General features: G+C 44.2%; 1 protein-coding gene across 3 annotated transcripts in view; it reads left to right on the top strand.

Moving 5' to 3' along the window:
* Positions 1 to 4,924: 4,924 nt before the first annotated feature.
* Positions 4,925 to 21,088, top strand: part of SLC4A8 (solute carrier family 4 member 8) — a 66,876-nt gene continuing 50,712 nt past the window's right edge. For 2 of the 3 annotated variants that reach the window (XR_014151995.1, XM_081844359.1), the window contains exons 1-5: positions 4,925 to 5,083; positions 10,367 to 10,448; positions 18,075 to 18,203; positions 18,704 to 18,839; positions 20,716 to 20,876. Coding sequence is in view for 2 of the 3 variants with exons in the window: in XM_081844359.1 (XP_081700485.1) it covers positions 5,030 to 5,083; positions 10,367 to 10,448; positions 18,075 to 18,203; positions 18,704 to 18,839; positions 20,716 to 20,876 (562 nt within the window). In the remaining variant the exon portion in view is untranslated. Of the gene's footprint in view, positions 5,084 to 5,975; positions 6,328 to 10,366; positions 10,449 to 18,074; positions 18,204 to 18,703; positions 18,840 to 20,715; positions 20,877 to 21,088 lie in introns of those variants that run through there. The other variant, XM_081844360.1, reaches the window with a different exon arrangement.

Below are 21,088 nucleotides of genomic sequence, written 5' to 3'. Positions count from 1 at the left end.
AGGCTAATTTAATTTAAACCTTATTAAATATGTGTTTTAGGACATTAGAATCAACCGGGTCCCCCAAAAGCTTGAGAAAGCCATTTCCGAACTTGAGAGGAGAGGGGGTTGCGGGCCACCCCCTCCCACACACACGGGGGCTGGCCTTCTGCCCCCACGAGAACAAGGGAATCCCTGGGCGTGCCTGCGACCCTGCCTGCCAATCGGCGGGTGGGGGAGGCATGGCCTAGCCCATTTAAGGCCAGGCGCGCCCGGGGACCGCCCTCTTTGCCCCATTCCAGCTGACCGGTTTTCCCATCCCACCCACCCTTTAGGCTTAGCTAGCTATGACCTTGCTATGGACTCCGGTTGGTCGCCGCAAGGGGCCTGGTAGGAATTTTTCCAACTTGGTGCTCTTCCAGCCTTTTGGTTTTTTCGCCTACCTCGTAGCAAACATCACAACTTCCTCGGTATTGGCGGTTAGGTATTGGCAGGGGTAATTGTTATGCAAATGAAGGGGGGAAGGAAGCGCCATCACCTTCCCCCAAGGAAAGGGGTAGTCCTGTAGAGGACTCCGGGGGGCGTTGTCTTGTCCGAAACCTAGAGAGGTAAGGGCCTCCGGCACGCCCCCGAGCGGTGACACCCGTGGGATCCTAGTTGGCGTACTTCAACAGGACTCCCACGGCTTGTGGATAACCCTTCCCGGTCTCCATGCCGGGTAGTCAATAGGAGCCAATGCCTAAGGCCAATACCTTTCAATTCCTGTAATCAATAAAGTTGTGGCCTTTTATGCCCATTAACCTTAAATAATGTGTCCGGTGTCTTCATTTCACATGGGGGGAGGGGATTTGCCACGCAAAACCATTCTGCTTGGATAATTGCAAGCACTACCACTGGCAGAAGTTCAAAGTATGACTAAACCCAGCTTTAAGAATTGATTAGGTTTTTTTTTAGCACTGGGCTCCCACTGAGGGTGTTGGTTTTCTTGGCTGTTGAGGATCCAAGCAGGAGTTACATGAATTGAAGACTGGAGATGGCCTAGTGAGATCAAGGGAAGATGGCAGAAGAAAAAGGTTTCATGTACCAGGAAGCTCAAGGCAGGATAACAGCGTTATTGAATAGGCAGAGTCAAGGTAGATTATAATTGAACACAGTCATCTCAGTTTCTCCCATCGTTATTGTTAGGACCTATTCTAGAGCAAGAGAAAACAATGTATTTATACAGGTGCATGATGATTAAGCTTGCCATCTCTTAACCCACAAAACTGGGAAAGTTACACGAACAAATATTTCCTTATCTTTGCACCCACCAAATACTACTAGTCATGAGAAAAGGGTGCGTTGGAGGCCAGGTCATTTTCTACAATTCAGTTAACAAAGCATTCTCACAATAAGGCCCAAGGTAGTTAAATGTACAGTGGTGCCCCGCAAGACGAACGCCTCGCAAGACGGAAAACCCGCTAGACGAAAGGGTTTTCCGTTTTGGAGGCGCTTCGCAAAACGTATTTCCCTATGGGCTTGCTTCGCAAGACGAAAATGTCTTGCGAGTTCCTGCGGGGTTTTCCCCCCTTCCCCCCCTTTTCCTAAGCCGCTAAGCCGCTTATCAGCTGATCCACTGATAAGCCGCTTATCAGCTGATCCACTAAAAGCCGCTAAACCACTAATAGCGCTAATCCGCTAAACTGTCAATGGGCTTGCTTCGCAAGATGAAAAAACCGCTATACGAAGAGCCTCACGGAATGGATTAATTTTGTCTTGCGAGGCACCACTGTATGTATCTTGAGTCTATAATTTGCCTCTTGAAATACAGTTGTCTTAGCCCAAGTACTCCTCTCTCAGTGGTATGGGACGCGGGTGGCGCTGTGGTGTAAACTACCGAGCCTTGTGCTTGCCTATCAGAAGGTTGGCAGTTCGAATCCCTGCGACAGGATGAGCTCCCGTTGCTTGGTCCCTGCTCCTGCCCACCTAGCAGTTCAAAAGCACACAGTGCAAGTAGATAAATTGGTACCACTCCAGCAGGAAGGTAAACAGCATTACTCTGTGCTGCTCTGGTTCGCCAGAAGTGGCTTAGTCATGCTGGCCACATGACCCGGAAGCTGTATGCTCGCTCCCTCGGCCAATAAAGCGAGATGAGCGCCGCAACCCCAGAGTCATCCGCGACTGGACCTAACGGTCAGGGGTCCCTTTACCTTTAAGGTAACACATATGTAAACTTGGTGCCACGGAACATGGATAAAGTTATTCCTGCCACAAGAGAAAGGTTTCGTTTGTTTGTTTGCATGATAAATAAATAAAAGGAGCTACAGGTAAAATGCCATTGTACAAGAGGGATGAGGAATCTGTGGCTCTCCAGATGTTAAAACAAAACAAATTCCTTCCAGTAGCACCTTAAAGACCAACTAAGTCAGTTCTTGGTATGAGCTTTCGTGTGCATGCACACTTCTTCAGATTCTTCAGGTATACCTGAAGAATCTGAAGAAGTGTGCATGCACACGAAAGCTCATACCAAGAACTGACTTAGTTGGTCTTTAAGGTGCTACTGGAAGGAATTTGTTTTGTTTTGACTATGGCAGACCAACACGGCTACCTATCTGTAACTGTCTCCAGATGTTGTTAGACTACAACTCCCAACTTCTTTGGCAGTGGACCATACTGGCACAATGGCTAATGGGAGTTGGAGCCCAAAGGTGGCTTGAGAGGCCCAGCTTCCCCAGAAAGGAATGCTTTCACATATGTTTGGAGAGAGTCCAGGCCTACAGTTGAACCTAGTAACCTTGTGACTTCCTGCTTGTTAGGTCAACAGCAAATCTGGAGGCACAGTAATGCTGAGAGGAGGCCCAGAGGGCAAGCAATTAGCTGAGGTTGAGATGTGTGGGTTTGGCTGACTGTTGCACCCTGGTGACTATGATATCTTTTCACTCCAAATGCACTTCACAAAATGACCCCTCCAAGTGATTCATATGGCACCACATTAGGCCTGTATTTGAATTCACAGCACATAGCAGCCACAGTGTAGTATAGCAGCCATGTGTGTGTAGTAAGCAGTTGCAGTCGTGCTCCGCCCATGTGATGCCTTAGTAACCATATATGCATTAGGACACCTCTCATGTGTGCGCTGACAGAAAAAATGGACTTTGCACCTTCCAGTTCTGGTAACTGGCAAAGAGGGTCCATTGCTGGCCATTAGACATTCCTGTGGGACAGTGTTGAATTGATGGTGGAGCAGGGTGCTTGCACAAAGTTCTGCTGCTCCTCTGAACTGGGGTGGTTGTGATCAAGGAATAGAGATCTGTAATGCCCTCATCCGCCTTTGAAAGAAGAAAAGTGAGATTCTTGCTGGTGCATCTCAGGAAATTAAGCATTCAGATCTGCAGAATCTATTTGTTAATCTTTTAGCATATAACTAGTTGCTGGAAAACACATGGCAGGGAGGTTGTCCTTGGACCCTGCTTGTGGGTTTCCTGAAGGATGTTCTTATGTCCATATCTTCTTATGTACCAGAAGAATTAACAATCTTAAGTTTATGCATGTTGATAATAATAATAATAATAATAATAATAATAATAATAATAATAATAATCTGAGTTCAGTGGGGCTTCCTCTCAGGTCCGTGAGTATAGGATTGCAGCCTAAGTCACCTGTACAATGTGTTGCTGAACTTGATTGTTTATAATGCTAAGCCATTTTATTATCAAGGCCTCCAAAGTGGTGAACACTACCAAAAGCAACAGCAGACACTAACTTGTGTCGCTTGTTTTGAGCAGAACTTAATACTCACCATTTTCAAGACATAGTTTGAAAAGTTAATTTTAAAGCAAGTCTCTGTGTTGTATCATGTTTCCTTTCCAAAATACAAACCTTCATTTGGGTTTCCACCTCCAGTTGTTGGTATAATGATGGTGCCCAAACTGGTACATGCAAAGATTAACTTTTGAAATGAATGGACACATTAAATAGATATAAGCAAGCTTTCCTCGTTCTGTAACTGATTTATTGATTAAATAAATGATTTGCTTGGTGCAACATGTAAAGTTATCTGCCTTCACTGCATAAATAGAGATGAATACTAAATAACCAACTCTGAAGTAAGTGTCCAATGGTAGAGCTTGAATCTTTCTTATTTATGAGGACATTGATTTCTCTAGGGTTTTCTTTAAAATGTATTTTTTATTGAATTTTCTCCACATCTCTAGTTTGTGTGTGTGTGTTCATAAGGAGAACAATTGTGCCCCCAGACCTGGGAACAATTTGATTTATGATTTCTCATATAATGTAGAAAGACTTCCAACTGTCAATCAATGTTCTGTTAGACAACTGTTGACCACAGTGTGTACACTTCACTGCTACTAATAAAAGACCCAACAATGACTTTAAAACCCTCTGTTGTTAGGAAGATATTTATAGTTGTGGGGATTGAGAAATGGACTTGACCTCAGCTGTTCTGTAGAGCATGGAATGAAATTCCAGCACTTCCACTGACGTAGAATCTGGCAATTGCTGTAAGTTTTGAGAATTTCACTGCCACTTAAAAAGCCTAGCTTCTCCCCAAGCTACTAGTTTGTTTTATTCTGGAAGGCTATTTACATTAGGGACCATTCAAACAAGCAATTCTCCACCTGCAGTCTAAAATGATGCAGTCGCAGCAGCCAGTACTGTATGCTCTTCTCAACTTAACATGTAGATTAATAACTCCACCATGTAGATCAGCTCAAAAGTGTGCCCAGAAGGAAACTGATTTTGCATTTTCCTTGGGCTGCGTATTCTGTTTTCTCCAGATGTTTACTTTTGTGTTTTCCCCATTGTTAAACAGTAATATGGGGCACAGGGCTGAAGGCCATAGTCACCATCTAATTTTAACTGATTGGTGTCGTTTTTCATTTTGGATGCCCTATTACGTCAATGATAACATTTCAAGCAGAGCTTGCGTGTTAACAGGCATAGTCGTCGTGAAGGCTTGTCTGCTGTAGGAAAGAGAATTTTCAACATAGAGCTCACTCATGAGTTTCAGAAGGAGGGAAATATATCCTAAAAAACCCAATAGTGCAACCTTATGCATGTTTATTCAGAAGTTCGTCCTACTGTGTTCAAGGGAGCTTATACGCAGGTAAGTGTGCTTAGGACTGCAGCCTATGTGAGAATGCGCAGATAACGTACATATGTATGAATGGCTCCCCTTTTCCTGTGATAGACACCCTATTTTCTTGTATCTGGCCCTGGTAATGGCCCACATTTTTTCCCTGGGTGCTGCTAGGTGCAGTTCAGCAACATCTGTAGGGCCAGAGGTTCCGACAGTGCCTACCTCTGTACCCCCACCCCAACTCCCCTTTTAAACATAAACAGGGCATCTAGCCACCCACAGTTTCAGCAGCTAGAGCATCTTGCCATTAAGTCTCCTCCCTCCTAAGAGGACTTAACTGTGCATGTGGTGTGCAGGGAGGCTTGTGTATTAGCTGCTCAGGCTGTAGGTGGCTGGATGCCCTGTTTTAGAAGTTATAAAAGTTTGGGGTTTTTTTGGAGGGGAGGGATGAACCCCCTCATAAATACTATTTTCTAAAGTGCTTTGGGTGGATTTTAAAGGCTTTCCCATTAAAATACACCTTGAAATGTGATGGGAATAACTTAGTTCTCTCCCTCCAGGGAACTGGGATGGACCCCAACCCAAGATAAATATTTATAGGCCCCCGTGGCCCCCAATCCCCTCCTCTGCACAACGTTTGAAAGACTCAGTAGCCCTGCCCTCTTCTTTTTCACATGGCTAGCCTATAAACAGAAGATTGCTGCCTTCTTACCAGATGAGCAATCTGATGAAGCCCGGTGTATTTTGTACTGACTTCCAGTGTCAAGGAAGTTGTGGGAACAGGACCTCAAGGCTTACATCCTTCCCTCCCACTCCCCTTACTTTCCAAGAAAGCTCCTTAAGAATGGATTTGATGAGACAGAAGGATGGGTACCATTTGGAATATTCATGCTGCCGTGTTCCATGCTGTCATAGTAATGAAGGTCAGGTGGCTCTGGGAACAGAGTTAGCGAGGAAACCCAGCTGAAGCAGCATCTTCAATGGTTCAACCTTTCCCCCTCCCCTCCCCACCTGCCCATTAAAAAAGATTGTCTAAAAGAGATGCTTTAAGAAGTAGCAAGTGGCTTCTGTTGGGGGTCAATACCTAGTCAGCTAAATGGGTGTATGGAATGGACTCGAGCCTCCCTTTGGCTACCCAGACTTGCACCAGAAGAGAACTTAGCCCAAGACCTGGATTCTTGAACATAATTGTAGAAGAAGATTGATTCTTCTTTCTTTCTGATCTTGCACGGCTTTGGAAGATAACCATGACATCATTCAGGAACTTGCAGGTAAAGCGCTTTTATGAGGATGGATGAGTCCCCACTGGAAGCCCTGCAAATGGTTAAAACCCTTAAAGGTAAAGGTAAAGGGACCCCTGCCCATTAGGTCCAGTCATGGACGACTCTGAGGTTGCAGCCCTCATCTTGCTCTATAGGCTGATGGAGCCAGCGTTTGTCCACAGATGGTTTTTCCGGGTCATGTGGCCAGCATGACTAAGCTGCTTCTGGCGAACCAGAGCAGTGCATGGAAACGCTGTTTACCTTCCCAGTGGAGCGGTACCTATTTATCTACTTGCACTTTGACGTGCTTTCAAACTGCTAGGTTGGCAGGAACTGGGACTGAGTAACAGGAGCTCACCCCGTCATGGGGATTCGAACTGCTGACCTTCTGATCAGCAAGCCCTAGGCTCTATGGTTTAACCCACAGCGTCACCTGTGTCCCCAGTTAAAACCCTTAGGACTTGTATCTGGCACTTTCTGTTTCTTTTAGAACAGGCAGTTTGGGTGACCATAATTACTTAGAACATTGGTTAACAGTGCTAAGGCTATAGCCTTCTTTTCAGACGTGAGAACTATGTAATTCATATGAGTCTTACTCCCAGGTAAGTGGGTATAGGATTGCAGCCTAAATCAATTATGGTGTAATTATAGTGTTAACTTCACACTATGAGTAGATGGTGTTAATGTTACCATAGTAGAAGCACTTACTTAATCACCTTACAGGAAACCAGGCTCCAAAGGTCCATCAGAGCAACAACATTAAAATAAAGGTTAATGTCAAATAAAGCCAATACCTGGATCTAGTGATATAACTGAATTAGAGTTGCCAGCTTTTTCTTTTTTAATAGCCCCTGTCCTGTGCCTTTTACTGTTTTAGGGTGGTTTAACCCTAGACAGTGCTTTTTTCTGGGGGTACACAGGTGTATGCATACCCCTAAACATTTTGTGAATCCAAGTTTGGACTCATTGAAGGGCAGTATTTCAATATGAGTAGGAAAATGAGAGTACCCCTAACCATTTATTTTTTTTTAGAAAAAAGCACTGAAACAGGGACAACCCAAAGCCCAATTAAAATGGCTTACTCTGTGACTTCCTAGGGTGCCAGGGGAAGAGGTTATGTCTCTCTGAAGGACCTCAGAATTTGTTACTCTCACAATTTTGTACTAAAATATAAACAAATCAGCCTCAGCCGTAGCACAACAGCAGGGTATTGGCCATTCTGGGACTTCCTTGAAGTTGGCATTCTAACCCAGTGATAAAATCTCCAGGTATATGCATTTAGAACATGGTAGTACAATTTACTTGCTTCCTCTGAGGCCCTTTTTGTGTGTGCCCCTTCCAAAGGAGATGCAGAGGGTGGCAACTTGAGAACAGGCCTTCTCAGTGGTGGCTCCCTGTTTATGGAATACGTGCTCCAGGGAGGCACACCAGACACTATTACTATGCGCTTTTAGAAGTCAGGCAAAAACATTATTGTGTGTGTGCATCATTTTAAGTTGTTTTATCCCTGTTTCTGATGTTCGTATTTGCAAGTTGCTTCAAGTTTCACTTATCTTGGGAAAAACAACAACGAATAAATATAATAAATAATCATAATGCTCACAGTGCATTCTGAGGCATGTACAGAGCAGGCACGAGTCTGGATCTACACAGGAGGCAGCAGAATGAGTTCTATGACAAGGAGGTGATTGTGGTGGTGGTGTTAGAGTGCACTGTCATTTCAGACTGCAACTGGAGGCGCTGATTTATTTATTTTAAGTGATCCTCTATGTAAAAGATTCTCTGCTGGTGGAAAACTAGGTGGGAAAAGTGAGAGGTTCTTGTTCATCTCCCTTTTCTGTTGTTCTAGCTTCCGATGTGCAGTATTCTTGCAGCAATAGGAAAAAATAAAATGAAGATACAGTGGGGAGGAAAACCTAAGAGCAACCGAGAATACAACACCCCCAGTTTGAACTCCAGTTTGGGAAGATCCTGGCAGCAACTCTGTCTCTTCCTGAATTTTTGGATCTTGTAGTTTTGCTGTTGCTCAGGGCTGCCAGCTTGCCTTCCACATTGAGGGACTCAGCGCTGTGTGATGTTATATGCACAATGTCATGCACCGGGTGGAGGGTTCCATGGGGGCTGTTGCCCCGGGTGCGCAATGGGGGGAAGCATGAACCAGGAGCCCCTTGCAGAGATCCCCATTGCACTCTGCCGGTGACAGGGGCTGGAGAGCACATTGAGTAAATATCAATCACTGCCCTTCATCCCTGCCCAGTACAAGAGTACCTGCCCGTTGGCCGGGGAATGGGAAGCATGGAGGGCACGTATGCAGGGAGGTTGATCTGTTTTGGGACCCTCAGTATTGGGGTGGCTCAGCCCCCTGCTCACAAATATTGAGGGGGGAGAAGCCCCTTCTGGCCCCTACAGTTGGTTCCTCCTGTTGCTCATTACGGGTGGAAAGAATGCTTTTGCTTTTCCCTATGGGAAATTCTGCCTTCAGCAGAGCTATGCATTATTTATCTTTCTAGGTTGAGGGAAGAAAAATAAATAGAAGAGTGGCACTGGAGCTTGCTATTAGCAAAGTGTCCTTTCTCCTCTATCTATCTAATTATTAAAATGATGTATGGAATCACTGTGTCCTGTGAGGAAGAGCTTTATCAGGCTATATAGTAAGTGCGACAAGTCTGAAATGCATCCAGTTTCCACTTTGATAAGAGAGAAATAATCCCTTTTCCCCAGCCAAGCTTCTATGTCAGGAAACAGAGAAGGACTAAACAAGATTGTTGCTTCTCCGTACTGCTAAGCTTTAATAGTCTTAATTTTCTCTAGGACTTGAAAAATGAGTGTTGATGCATGATCTGAATTTTAACTTGGATGTTTCCCATCCCCCACATCTAAATTTGGATTGTGAGTCCCCTTGGCACAAAGGGCAAGGTAGCTTCTATAATGTCACACATCTCTGCCTCTTCTCCTACTTTTGAATTGGGGCAGGAGGAAAGGCTGGCTTTGCTAGGCAGCAGAAGGAAGGGATTTGCTTCAGACATCATAAAGTATGTGAATGTGGGGAAATTGATGAAGACAAAAAGTGGTATTTGGTGCAGCAATACATGACCATAGCCAGGGGCATCGTGTGGAGGGTGCCAGGGGGCTGTGGCCCCAGGCACACAATTTTTGAGTGGGTTTGAACCAGGTGCCCCCATGCAGGTGCCCCCAGCACAGCCTGGCCTGATACTCCTCTCCACCCGCCAAGGGCCGTGTTGGTTGGCCAGGCTGTTCCCTGCACAGGCAGGCAGACAGCTTAGCGTGGCCATGCTTTGCTGTGGTGGGAGCGAGGTCACTCCAGTGGTGGTGGCGAGGGCTGGGCTGGCACCCCCTCCCAGTCTATCTGCTGCCTGCCTGGCACATGTGCACCTGTCCCAGGCCCCGACAACTGATGCTACACCACTGATCTTAGCCTAGGGGGTGGGGTGGGGGCCCTGTGAGGCCACACAATGTTTTGGGTCAGCACTGGCAGGAGAAGTATTGATGAAAATTTGAGAAGAAGGGCAAAGTAATTGACTGGTCCTTAGACAACCTGCAACCTCTTCCCTCTAGGAAATGCATAAAGGAATAGCACTCCCTAACACAGTGCTTTAGTGACATTTTCTGATATCAGCAGCCATTATACCAATCTTAAATGACTGCACAATTTTATTGAATAGGGGTAAGACAACATATTGGCTGCTTGCATCCATATTCCTATAGCAAACATTGCCACAAAGCTGTAGGGTAGCTCATATAATGCTGTTTATATTGCAGATATTTCCAAAGGTATCCCAAAATGTGTGTGAGAGGAACTGTATGTGATTGTGTATGTACAAACATCTGGCTATATTTGGGTAGGCCAGTGTTCACATGTGACTGTTCAACAGAGGGGAAAGAATATTTGTGTGTGTCAGAAATTTACAGTATTCTTGAACAGGAATCAGCATTGACCTTCACTATTCTTTAATCTGGTTCATGGGTTAGATGCATAGATTTGTGTGTTAATAATATGTGTGACGCACCCTCATTGTTTCTCTACCAGAGACCGGAGGATGAGGCTGTTGTGGATCTGGGAGGTACCAGAAATGTTGTCAACATTCGTTATGAACCCGAAGAGCTGGAAGGTGAGGCTGTTCCTTCCTGCCCCCCCTTCTCCCCTATTTCTCTGGCAGGCCATTAATCATCATTAACTATTTGGAAAGTGAAGTAAATGTGCTTTCTATCTGAGAAGGTTCCAGATACAGTATTTTGTATACCACAGAACCAACACTGCTTATACTGCGTCTCATAAAACAAGACTCTGGTGAAAATCCAATTTCTTTAGCAAGAAAATGCAAATTCTGCACGCAGGATTTGGGAAACTTGATTATTTTGCATGACTGCTTCCATTCTGCTTTATTTCAAGTGTGAAAATTCAATATATCTTGATTTTTTTTTTAAAAAACACAACTTATATGTGGTGGTACATGTACAGGCGTTATACAATTACGGTGGTTTTAAAAGTGTGTAGGAGATAGGGATGGGGGACAAAATTGATTCAATTCTCATTTAAAGGCAAACCTACTAAACCCACGCTTTCCAAATCAATAAGAATACTGAAACACAACCCTCCTTTGAAATTTCCTCTTCTCCAGATTTTGCAATGTGATTTTCTGGCCAAGTAATGTATACAAAAATACATATACTGTCCCCAAATGTAGGGGGAAAAAATATACTGGTGAAAATGATATAGAAAACTGTGTTATATTATGGGAAACTGCTTTACAAAATACTAGGAAAAATTGTATACAAAAATGTTTGTGAGAAATTAGTAGTAAAATGCTGATGACTTTTCGCGTGAAATTTTTTAAAATTGCAAACTAATATGGAATCAGAAAAATGGGAGTGACCAGATCTGAACTATTCAGCCATCCTTAGGTTTATCTATTACATATATTTCCCTCCAATCCATACCAGATGCTGTCTTTTGCCTGTATTGATCCCTTTTCTTTTTCCATGTTACAGGGTTGTGTGTTTGTGTTACTGCAAGAGATGCATTTTGTCCTTGCAGAGTAGATGGCATATTTTGAGCTACATTTCATCTCATGGGAACAAAAAGACCTGCTTTAAAACAAAAACAAAAACACACAGACACTTTCTTTCTCTTATTTCCTATACTTTGGTGTATCAAATCATGAGGCTGCCTCAACATGCTTCCTCTCACGGTGGCATCCTATGTTTTCTATATGGGAATCAGCAAGTGTCTTCACACTCAGCTACGATTTATTAAAACATACAGAACACAGGGCAACATTGTTTGACATTACCATAAAGAGTGTGATTGAATAAAGTTTATTGTGGCTAGCATTGAGAGCCAGTGTGGTGTAGTGGTTAAGAGCGGTAGACTCGTAATCTGGTGAACCAGGTTCGATTCCCCGCTCCTCCACATGCAGCTGCTGGGTGACCTTGGGCCAGTCACACTTCTCTGAAGTCTCTCAGCCTCACTCACCTCACAGAGTGTTTGTTGTGGGGGAGGAAGGGAAAGGAGAATGTTAGCTGCTTTGAGGCTCCTTCGGGTAGTGATAAAGCGGGATATCAAATCCAAACTACTACTACTACTACTCTTCTTCTTCTTCTTCTTCTTCTTCTTCTTCTTCTTCTTCTTCTTCATTGCCCATGCCCCCCAACCCAGCCAATCTGAACCCTCTCTCAGACTTTGCACCAGAAAGTGAGAGCATCCTCTCCTGTTCCTTTTCACACTGCCTGTTTGACCTGAAGCCTTTTTGCTTGCCTCTTAGAACAACACAGCACTATAGGTTGTGAATTTTTGGGAAATGTTGAAAATATTCAACCCTTACACAACAAAGCCCTCAAGGGTGTCTGAGAAGGCATGTGAGAAGTTCAATGCATTGTATGCTGGATCCTGAGCATGGCTGTTTCAAGATGGTGCCATTGCACCCACGATGGTGCCATCCCTAGAGCTGTTGGTCTGACCAGGGCCAGTCCACCCATGATGCAGGCTGGGAAAGCTGCCTCGGGCAGCAAAACCCAAAGAGGTGGTGCCCCCTTTGCTTCTGGCAGAGAAGTGGAGGCAGCAGCAGTAGATTCCGGCAAGATTTTGTGAGATCTTGTAGAAGTCTCCTGAGATCACACTGGAACCTGGTAAGGGAATCTTCAGGGTGGCAGTGTGGGGCAGCGCATTTTTGTTTCACCTCAGATTCTGGCTCCGACAATGTATGCACACACAGTTTCACTTTAGAGACACTTCTTTCCTTCTTGTCATTGCCAGCACTGAAACAAATGTTAAGGAAGAGAGGAAAACTCAACAGGTGCATCATTGAGGGAAGAGAGGTTTAGCAATGCTAATGTATAAAGCACTGAACGAAGCCTGCAAAATGCTACCTTCCATATGCGCCATAGCATAGGGGCAGTAGAAGTCTGTGGATAGTGGTATGTGACAGGAATCCAGGAAGGAGAGGCAGGAAACCTGCTAAATCAAGCTTCTCCCCCCTGTAATATTGTGGTAATCAAAAATATTCTCCCAGGAGCTGCTGGGCTCAAACTTGAGACCTTCTGTTTGCATGTGGCTGTTCCATCTGGTGAATTGTAAGTCTGGAATATCTACTGTCCTAAGTAGTTAAGAACCTTCAGGCCTGAACTGGCCTCACCCAGGCATACTGGTCATTGGCACCTCCTGGACAGGAAGGACTATAAAAGGGCTTCCAGTTTGCACGAGCAGAGGCTATGCCTAACTCTAGTGTGTTCCTTGTCTTACCCTTTGGTCCTGATTCCTGGCTTTGTCATCTGCTCTAACATCTTCTTTGCTCCTTGGATCCAATTACTGCTTTTGTCATTCTTGCCTGCTCCTTCCCTGGTTCCAACTCCCTGGCCCAGCTGCTGCTTCCTGGCTCCTGACTTATGTTGGACAGCTGCCCGTTGATTACACATCCATGACACTTTCAAAACCACAGGGACTAGAAACTTGACTGTCATATAAGAATGACAACCGATGTCCTTCAGGAACTTGAAATGTGGGATTGGATTTTGTGCAAGCCACTCTGACACTTGGAATCTGAGAAGCCAAAGAATCTTTGGCGGTGGTGCCACAGAGAGAACTCTGTAATTCCTTTAGCAGTGGTGCTGAGGCCAAGGATTCACAAATGCTGGGTGAAGAGAACGCTGGAACTCTGCGATTGGCACGATCATCCTTCGGGTCGAGCAGCTGCTGCTATGTGGGCACTCAGATGCACACGCATGTTTAAAGTAGCTTGTGTTATGTGACAGTGTGAGTACCTCCCACTATGACTAGCAAATATTTGCCCAACAAGCACAGCCTGCTGCTTCTTCTGCTACCAAATATCGCTCTGAATGAAATTGTTCCTTAGCACGGACTGTTCCAAGCCTTCATGCAAATTTTTGACATGAGCAAAGATCTGATAGAGCTTCCTTCCAAAGCAAAATTCTCCCTCTCTGTTTGTGGATCACAAGTTGAACTTGTTTTCTAATTGTTTTAGTTGTTGTTTTACATGTTTTAGCGGTTATGCTTTTTTGACTGGCTTGTTTTATTGCATTTTTATTTTTTATATTTTATTCATTGGTCAACAACAAATTTGTTGTCTGTGTTTTTTTCAGATGATTTAGGATGAATCTGATGCGCTGAATCCAAAAATCACATTGGTTTTGCTCAATCAGGTCAAGTTTTTGAGCTATGACCACATCATTTTTTTACGTTTTTGTTCACGTTTTTGTTGTGTGGAGCATTGTTGTGTGGAGCATTTTAGAAGAAGTTGGTGGGGGTAAAATGCCATGTCAAATAATTGTTTTGATTGGAAATGATTATTTTAATGACAAGAAGTATTCAGGTCCGATAATTCTGGGTAGTTCTGGGTGATTAAGTGGAACTGGAAGCGTGGAAGGCATTTGTTCTGGTAGTGAAGAACTTTCTTGGCAAGAATAAGGCCAGAAACTACGCAGAACTTGTCAACAGCATGCTGACTGCTTTCAGAAACCTGGGCTGCAACATGAGCGTCAAGATGCACTACCTATTTTCACATATGGACCGGTTTCCTGAGAACCTGGGTTCAATGAGTGACGAGCAGGGGGATAGATTCCATCAGGACATGAAAGATATGGAGACCAGGTATCAGGGTCTCTGGGACACAGTCATGATGGCTGACTACTGTTGGACTCTGAAGAGAGACCTTCCTGCCGCTGAGCATTCCAGGAGTTCCAAGAAACGGAAGTTCAAGCCCTGAAGTTTGAAAAATGGTGAAGCAATCAATTTACGTGTACTTACCTTTATCAATGCCCACCGTTCAGTTTACAGTAATCAATGTTTCTATCAGGTAATCAATATATGTTGTTGGAAAAAACATTTTTTTCTCTTAAAAACATATTTAGGATGATATGTATTGACAAAAATCAGCTGATAATGCCACAAAAATGTAATCGATTTTGTCACAAGATCTGATTTTTTTCAAATCAACACAGCACAAAAACCTGATCTGATGGAGAGAAACGGATGCCATTTCCTGATTCAGCAGTGCAAAAATACCCTAAATCAGTTGTAGAAATCTAGACAACATTCAAAAAGTAAAAAATTGTTGCCCAGTGTATTGAGTTTTCAATATTTATCATAGCCACATTTTGTTACATACAACAATAACCTTAAACATTGCTCGACTGAGCGCCGACCTCCTTCCCTCCCTCTTTCTGACTTCTGAACATCTTTACTAAATTCTTAGCATCTCTATAACCCCCTTTTTACTTTCTATCTTCCTTTAACATTTCACTTCATTATATGTAAATTATGGATACTTTCAATACTTTGATGGAATTGTTTAATTGTGTATTTTCATAATGTATTGATTTCATACTGGTAAACCTCTTAGAAGCCACTTTGGCATGTAGGTGGTATATAAATTATTAATAATAAATCTATAGAATAAATTGTCCTTCATAACTTTGAAACATTCCAGCAGGGGAAAGCTCTGTTACCTGTGACAAGTGATAAAAACTAGTAAAAGGTGCCAACAAGAATTGCAGTCATAAATGCAGCACATCAATTATTTTTTCACTTCAAACACATCCCCCTAGGGTGGACTGAAACAAAAGTCCCCCCCCCCTTGCTTCTTGTATTCCTGCAAGAAAGAACATGGCAAAGGACTCTCCCAACAGGAATTCTAAAGGGCAAAACCACAACAGGAAATAGAAAAGGTGCTGGAGACGAAATTCAGATTTTAAAGGATTCTGGGTTGTATCCATTGTTGGCCATGCTCTAAGTAGAGCCATTGAAGTTAATGGACCTAACTTAGTCATATCATTAATTTTAATGGCTCTTCTTGGAGTAAAACATGGGAGTCACAATACCAAATCCTGAATATGCTGCACTTTGTAGTCTGAGATTTGTTACATTCACTAGTACTAATATCCTGAGATTTGCATCTGAAACTTCATCTTATCTCAGGCTGCAGCACTGCAGTGGGATAAGGTAAGTCCATTGAATAGTGGGACTTAGACCTGAGTAAATATGCACAGGATTGCACACTCTTTCACATCAGCTTCAAACAGACCCTTAAGGTGGCTTACGGCACTAATCTTCCTAACAGGATTTGGAAACAAAGGGTGAATTCTCATCTCTGTCAAAAAGCAAGCAAGCAGGGTGTCAATACCTATAAATAAATAATTCCCTTTTATATCAAAGGGAGGTCACCCTTAAGAGGAAGCCCCTCTAAGTCCAAAGGTGGAGGAGGGGGAATCTCTGCAGCTCCTTCCGCTGTTCTTTTTATTCCTTGTTCCTTTTATTCTCTCTTTGTATTCAGCATGGCACAGTGTGCTTGAATTAGTAATAAATTGCGCAGCAGCAAAATGTCACAAATCTTTTCACCTTCTCAGTTTTATATAAATAAAGGTCATGGTTTCTTGGGCCTCAGACCCAAACCTTGAACAGAAGTTACCTGTTTTCTTGGAAGGTGTGCAGTAACAACAAGGACGGGGGTGCACTGAACGAGAGCGGAGTACGTTTTCTGCATCGCCGTGTATTCATGGACTGAGCTTCCAAGTAGAACTGCATCCTTGAACCCTAAAAAAAGAGAAAAGGTTAAGTGATGGGGTGAAAAACTCATAGAAACCTCAGGGATCAAATGTTGAATGTTCTGCATTCAAAGCCAATGCTCTGCCCACGAGCTATGACCCTTCTCAAACAACATCTCACTGCCAATATTAAAATATTGGTAGCAGGGTGGCGCTGTGGTCTAAACCACTGAGCCTCTTGGGCTTGCCGATTGGAAGGTTGGCGGTTCGAATCCCAGCGATGGGGTGAGCTCTAGCTCCTGCCAACCTAGCAGTTCGAAAGCACGTCAAAGTGCAAGTAGATAAATAGGTACCACTCTGGCGGGAAGGTAAACGATGTTTCCGTGTGCTGCTCTGGTTCACCAGAAGCAGCTTAGTCATGTTGGCCACATGACCCAGAAGCTCCCTCGGCCAATAAAGCGAGATGAGCGCTGCAACCCCAGAGTCATCTGTGACTGGACCTAACAGTCAGGGATCCCTTTACCCTTAGCAGGTTTCCAAATGGGTAAATTGAAAAGTCCCCCCCCAAACCCCCCACAATTCATAGCTTACATTGGTTAGAAAGCTGCAGCTGCTTTTTCAGATTCTGAACTGGTAGTATTCATTCTTACTTTCTTAGCTTGAAGGCTAGACTTACTGCAATTAGGTCTACATAGGGCTTGAAGAGACTACTCAGAAGTAATGCAACACATGGTCTCGGCATCCAGAAAAAGATGGGTAATCAGAAACACATTAAACTGACATTCCAGAGTCTTCACTGGCTCCATATAGCCGTCTGGGCCATTCATGAACCACAATGCCCAAAACAATCTGGGCTATATATATTCATCATGTGTCCCAGCAGGCCATGCTTCTGAACTAAACCATTGGGCTAATCATTGTAGTGTATGCCCATCAGGAATGGGCCATGATCAATGGTCTGGGGATTTCTAGTGGCTGTGGGACCAGCCAGCCAGCAGGGCCAATGAATAATCCAGAGCCACAGGGTGGCCAAGAAACAAGGTAGAAATCAAGGCAGAAGTCAGTGGAAAAACTAGGGGCCAATGAGCAAGCCAGAAGTCAGGACCAAAAAAAGAGCCATGAATACAGGAACACACCACAGCTCAGGAGGACCTTGTTGCTCAAGCAAAGTTGGACTGGAAGAGGAAGCCCTCTTATACTTCCCACCTGTCAAGCAATGGCCAACTTGGGTAGATGCTGTCTTGTCCAGGAACTGAAGGTGCCTGCAATTCAAAGGTTCACTTTTTGTAGAAGACTGGAGGCCATTTTTTTGGAATATCTTCAAAGGGAGTGCATAGGAAATGGGCATTGAATCTTCCACCCTCCCTTCTGAGCCTTACTTCCCTGCAGTCCATCGCTCTACCTGCTTTTCCCTGTTCCTGTCCATGATTAACAGAAGTGAGCCGTAAGCAGAGAAACATGGGTGATGCAATTGCATGAGGGGAGAGAGAGTGGACTCAGTCCCCCCACCTCTATTTTATATGTCAATAGGATGGATATGTGGAAAGGCTTTGATGTTGTGATTCCTAGTTTTTCCAGGAAAGTTGCTCCAGAACCATTCAAGATGCTGTCACTGTTTGGGCTGTTCTGGTTCTGAAGAATGGCTGGGGTTGGAATGAGAAGGGGAGACGTTTGCACAGGATATGATTTGTATCAGTTACACCCAATACAAAACTTAAACTTCTCTGCCTTGATTCCAGGGCACAGGACTCTGTATGTTGGAGTGCGGATGCCTTTAGTGAGACAGACCCACAGACATCACAGACATGGCCAGAAGCACAGGAAGCGAGATCGGGTGCGACAAATGCAAGAAGAGCCTGGGTCTAATGGTGAGTGTGCAGTGCTGGGTTACTATGTGATGTGAACATGACAGTAGGGCAAGCAGCTTCATGGGCCAGTGTCCCATATAGATTTTCAATACCTCAGAGACAAAAGCTTTCCCAACATGGCTACCAATAGATCCTTCAATAGAATCATAGAGCTGTAGAGTAACTTTTTTTGCTGTACACTTCTGGCTAGGTAGTAAATGTATTTACTAGGTACATTTACTAGGTAGTAAATGTAGTAAGTAGCTAGCAATGCAGGAAATTGCTGCCTTTGCACAAATCTTCATTATCTGTGGCACTGCGTATTATTCTTTTGCATGTTGTGTTCTTATGCTGAGGTGCTGCTCCTGTAAGCTACAAGTCCCATGTCTAGAAACATTGCAAGGCGTCTCCCTCTTGTCCTTTTTTTTGCAGGATATTCAAAAGAGGGGGGGGGAGCAATTAATCATACTCTCAAAGCTCGTCTCCCTGTTTGTTATTTACTGATTGCTCCATTTTCTTAGATTCCCCATCTCGGAGAGTTCAGTTTATCATTGGCATGGAAGAGGATGAGGAACATACCCCCCATGACTTGTTCACAGAGATGGATGAAATCTGCGTGAAGGAGGATGAAGATTCAGAGTGGAAGGAAACAGCAAGGTAAAAATGAAGGACAACAGCTGTACGGCAGCTTCCCCTGTGGTCAGTTTAGCTCCAAAGAATTAAGCCAGAAGCATTCTTAAAGAAACAAATAACCATTTCCCCTGCTTATGGGACCAGAAAGTTAAATGGGCAGACTGCTTCCTGAATGCTGATGCTGTGACCTTCTGTCACATGGGTTGCCAGAGATGTGCAAGGGAATTGTCAGTACAGTAACATATCTGTGCGGGATTACTGTAAGTCTTGAATGAAGAATGGATAGTAGCACCCAGTTTCACTCAGGACAGTCTGGCAGGCCAGGATTTTGCATCTGGAATCCTACCATACTTTCTGCTCCTGTTCCAGAATCAGTTCCAGATGTCCCAGTTCTAATGGTATCTGGTGGGTACTGCTGACTCCAGAGGTTTTACTAATGTTATATATGGGCCGCTTTGAACATGCACACAAGCTTCCTGAGTCAGCATGAGATGGTAGTGCCATCACATCAATCCAACTGAGGAGGCTTTTCATCATTGGCTGCTGAGCCAACAACACCGGAGAAGGCTTCCAGGCTTTGCAGCAGGACCTTCTGGATTCCAGGAAATCCAGTCTCTGGGCTGTTTTGTTTCTGCTGAGCAAAGAGCTGTTAAGCTGCTGCCAAATGCCACTTTGTGTCTCTAGTTCATAAGTGCCTTAAATGCACTTCCAAATCTATTCAAAATACATGTGCTAATGTACCTGCCAAGCTCACACAAACCAAAGCACATTCACTGTTGTTTTGCCCAGTGGTGACATCTACTGGCAGAAGACATGTTGTTGCTACCAGCCAGTGCTTTCTACATTCAGCCTTGGTAGCTCCAGATGTTTCCATAGGTGTTGCTTTTCAAAATAAACAAAGCAAGTGACTGGTAACTCCTTCTGCACCAGTTTGTCTGGGAGAATTCATTCTAGTAATCTGCGTAGATCACAGCTTCATAAGCCTTGTTTTTTCAGAGCCACTACAAAGCAGGGAACTGCTATTTTGAGCCCCCTGAAGTGGCAAAATGTAAGACTCTCAGTGCTCTCTGAAAACAAGAAAACAAATTGCCTCATTTATGTTCTACTGACAGCTTCCCATAGCAGCTGATTGTACTTTCCTTGAAAGATACTTCTCATATTTTGAGAATACTTGGCTTTAGGTAAAGGTAAAGGTACCCCTGACCATTAGGTCCAGTTGTGAATGACTTTGGGGTTGCGCGCTCATCTCGCTCTATAGGCCGAGGGAGCCGGCGTTTGTCTCCAGACAGCTTACAGGTCATGTGGCCAGCATGACTAAGCCACTTCTGGTGAACCAGAGCAGTGCACGGAAACGCTGTTTACCTTCCTGCTGGAGCGGTACCTATTTATCTACTTGCACTTGAATGTGCTTTCAAACTGCTAGGTGGGCAGGAGCAGGGACCAAACAACAGGAGCTCATCCCATCGTGGGGATCCGAACTGCTGACCTTCCGATCGGCAAGTCCTAGGCTCTGTGGTTTAGCCCACAGCGCCACCCGCGTCCATACTTGGCTTTGGGAAGGGGCAATAATTTATAGGTAGAGTACAAGCAGTGCTTGCAGAAGCTCCTATGTTCAGTCATTGGCATCACAAATTAAAGGATTATGGGTAACAAGTGGAAGGTGGTGTAGAAATACTTAAAATAAAAATAAAAAGGCCCTTGAGGCCACCACCTTGCTGAAGCTAAGCAGGTCTAGTGATTGGGTAAGAGACTGCCTCCACCTTGGGTTCTGGGAAAGGATATAAATGTAATAAAATAAATTTGCACATTGGTACTCAGCACCAGGGTCAAGGTTTTTTTAGTTTTTTCCAAGAAAACTGTTCCTATTGATTTGGATTGTGTCGGTGTCCATCACTTGCAGGTGGGTGAAGTTTGAAGAAGATGTGGAAGATGGAGGAGAGCGTTGGAGTAAACCCTACGTTGCAACCCTCTCATTGCACAGTATCTTTGAGCTGAGGAGCTGCATCATCAATGGGATTGTCCTTCTGGATATGAACGCAAGCACCATCGAAGAAATTGCAGGTGCCAGTTAATGATGATTAAAAAGGAGAGGAAGAGAGTCAGCTTAAGGTGGAGTGGAGCCTGAGGCAGAAAATCCAAATGGCATCCTCCTGCTTTGCATACAGCAGACCCCATTTTCACTGCCCGGCACCTTTTCTTAGTAGTGGGGTGGAGATTAGAAGGATGTTTTTGCCAGAGACGCTGGAGGGCTGTCTCCCGTCAAACAGGCCGTA

Source organism: Podarcis erhardii (genome assembly GCF_964252035.2).
Source record: "Podarcis erhardii genome assembly, chromosome: 2".
NCBI classification, from domain to species: Eukaryota; Metazoa; Chordata; class Lepidosauria; order Squamata; family Lacertidae; genus Podarcis; species Podarcis erhardii.
This window is presented reverse-complemented; position numbering and strand designations above follow the sequence as displayed.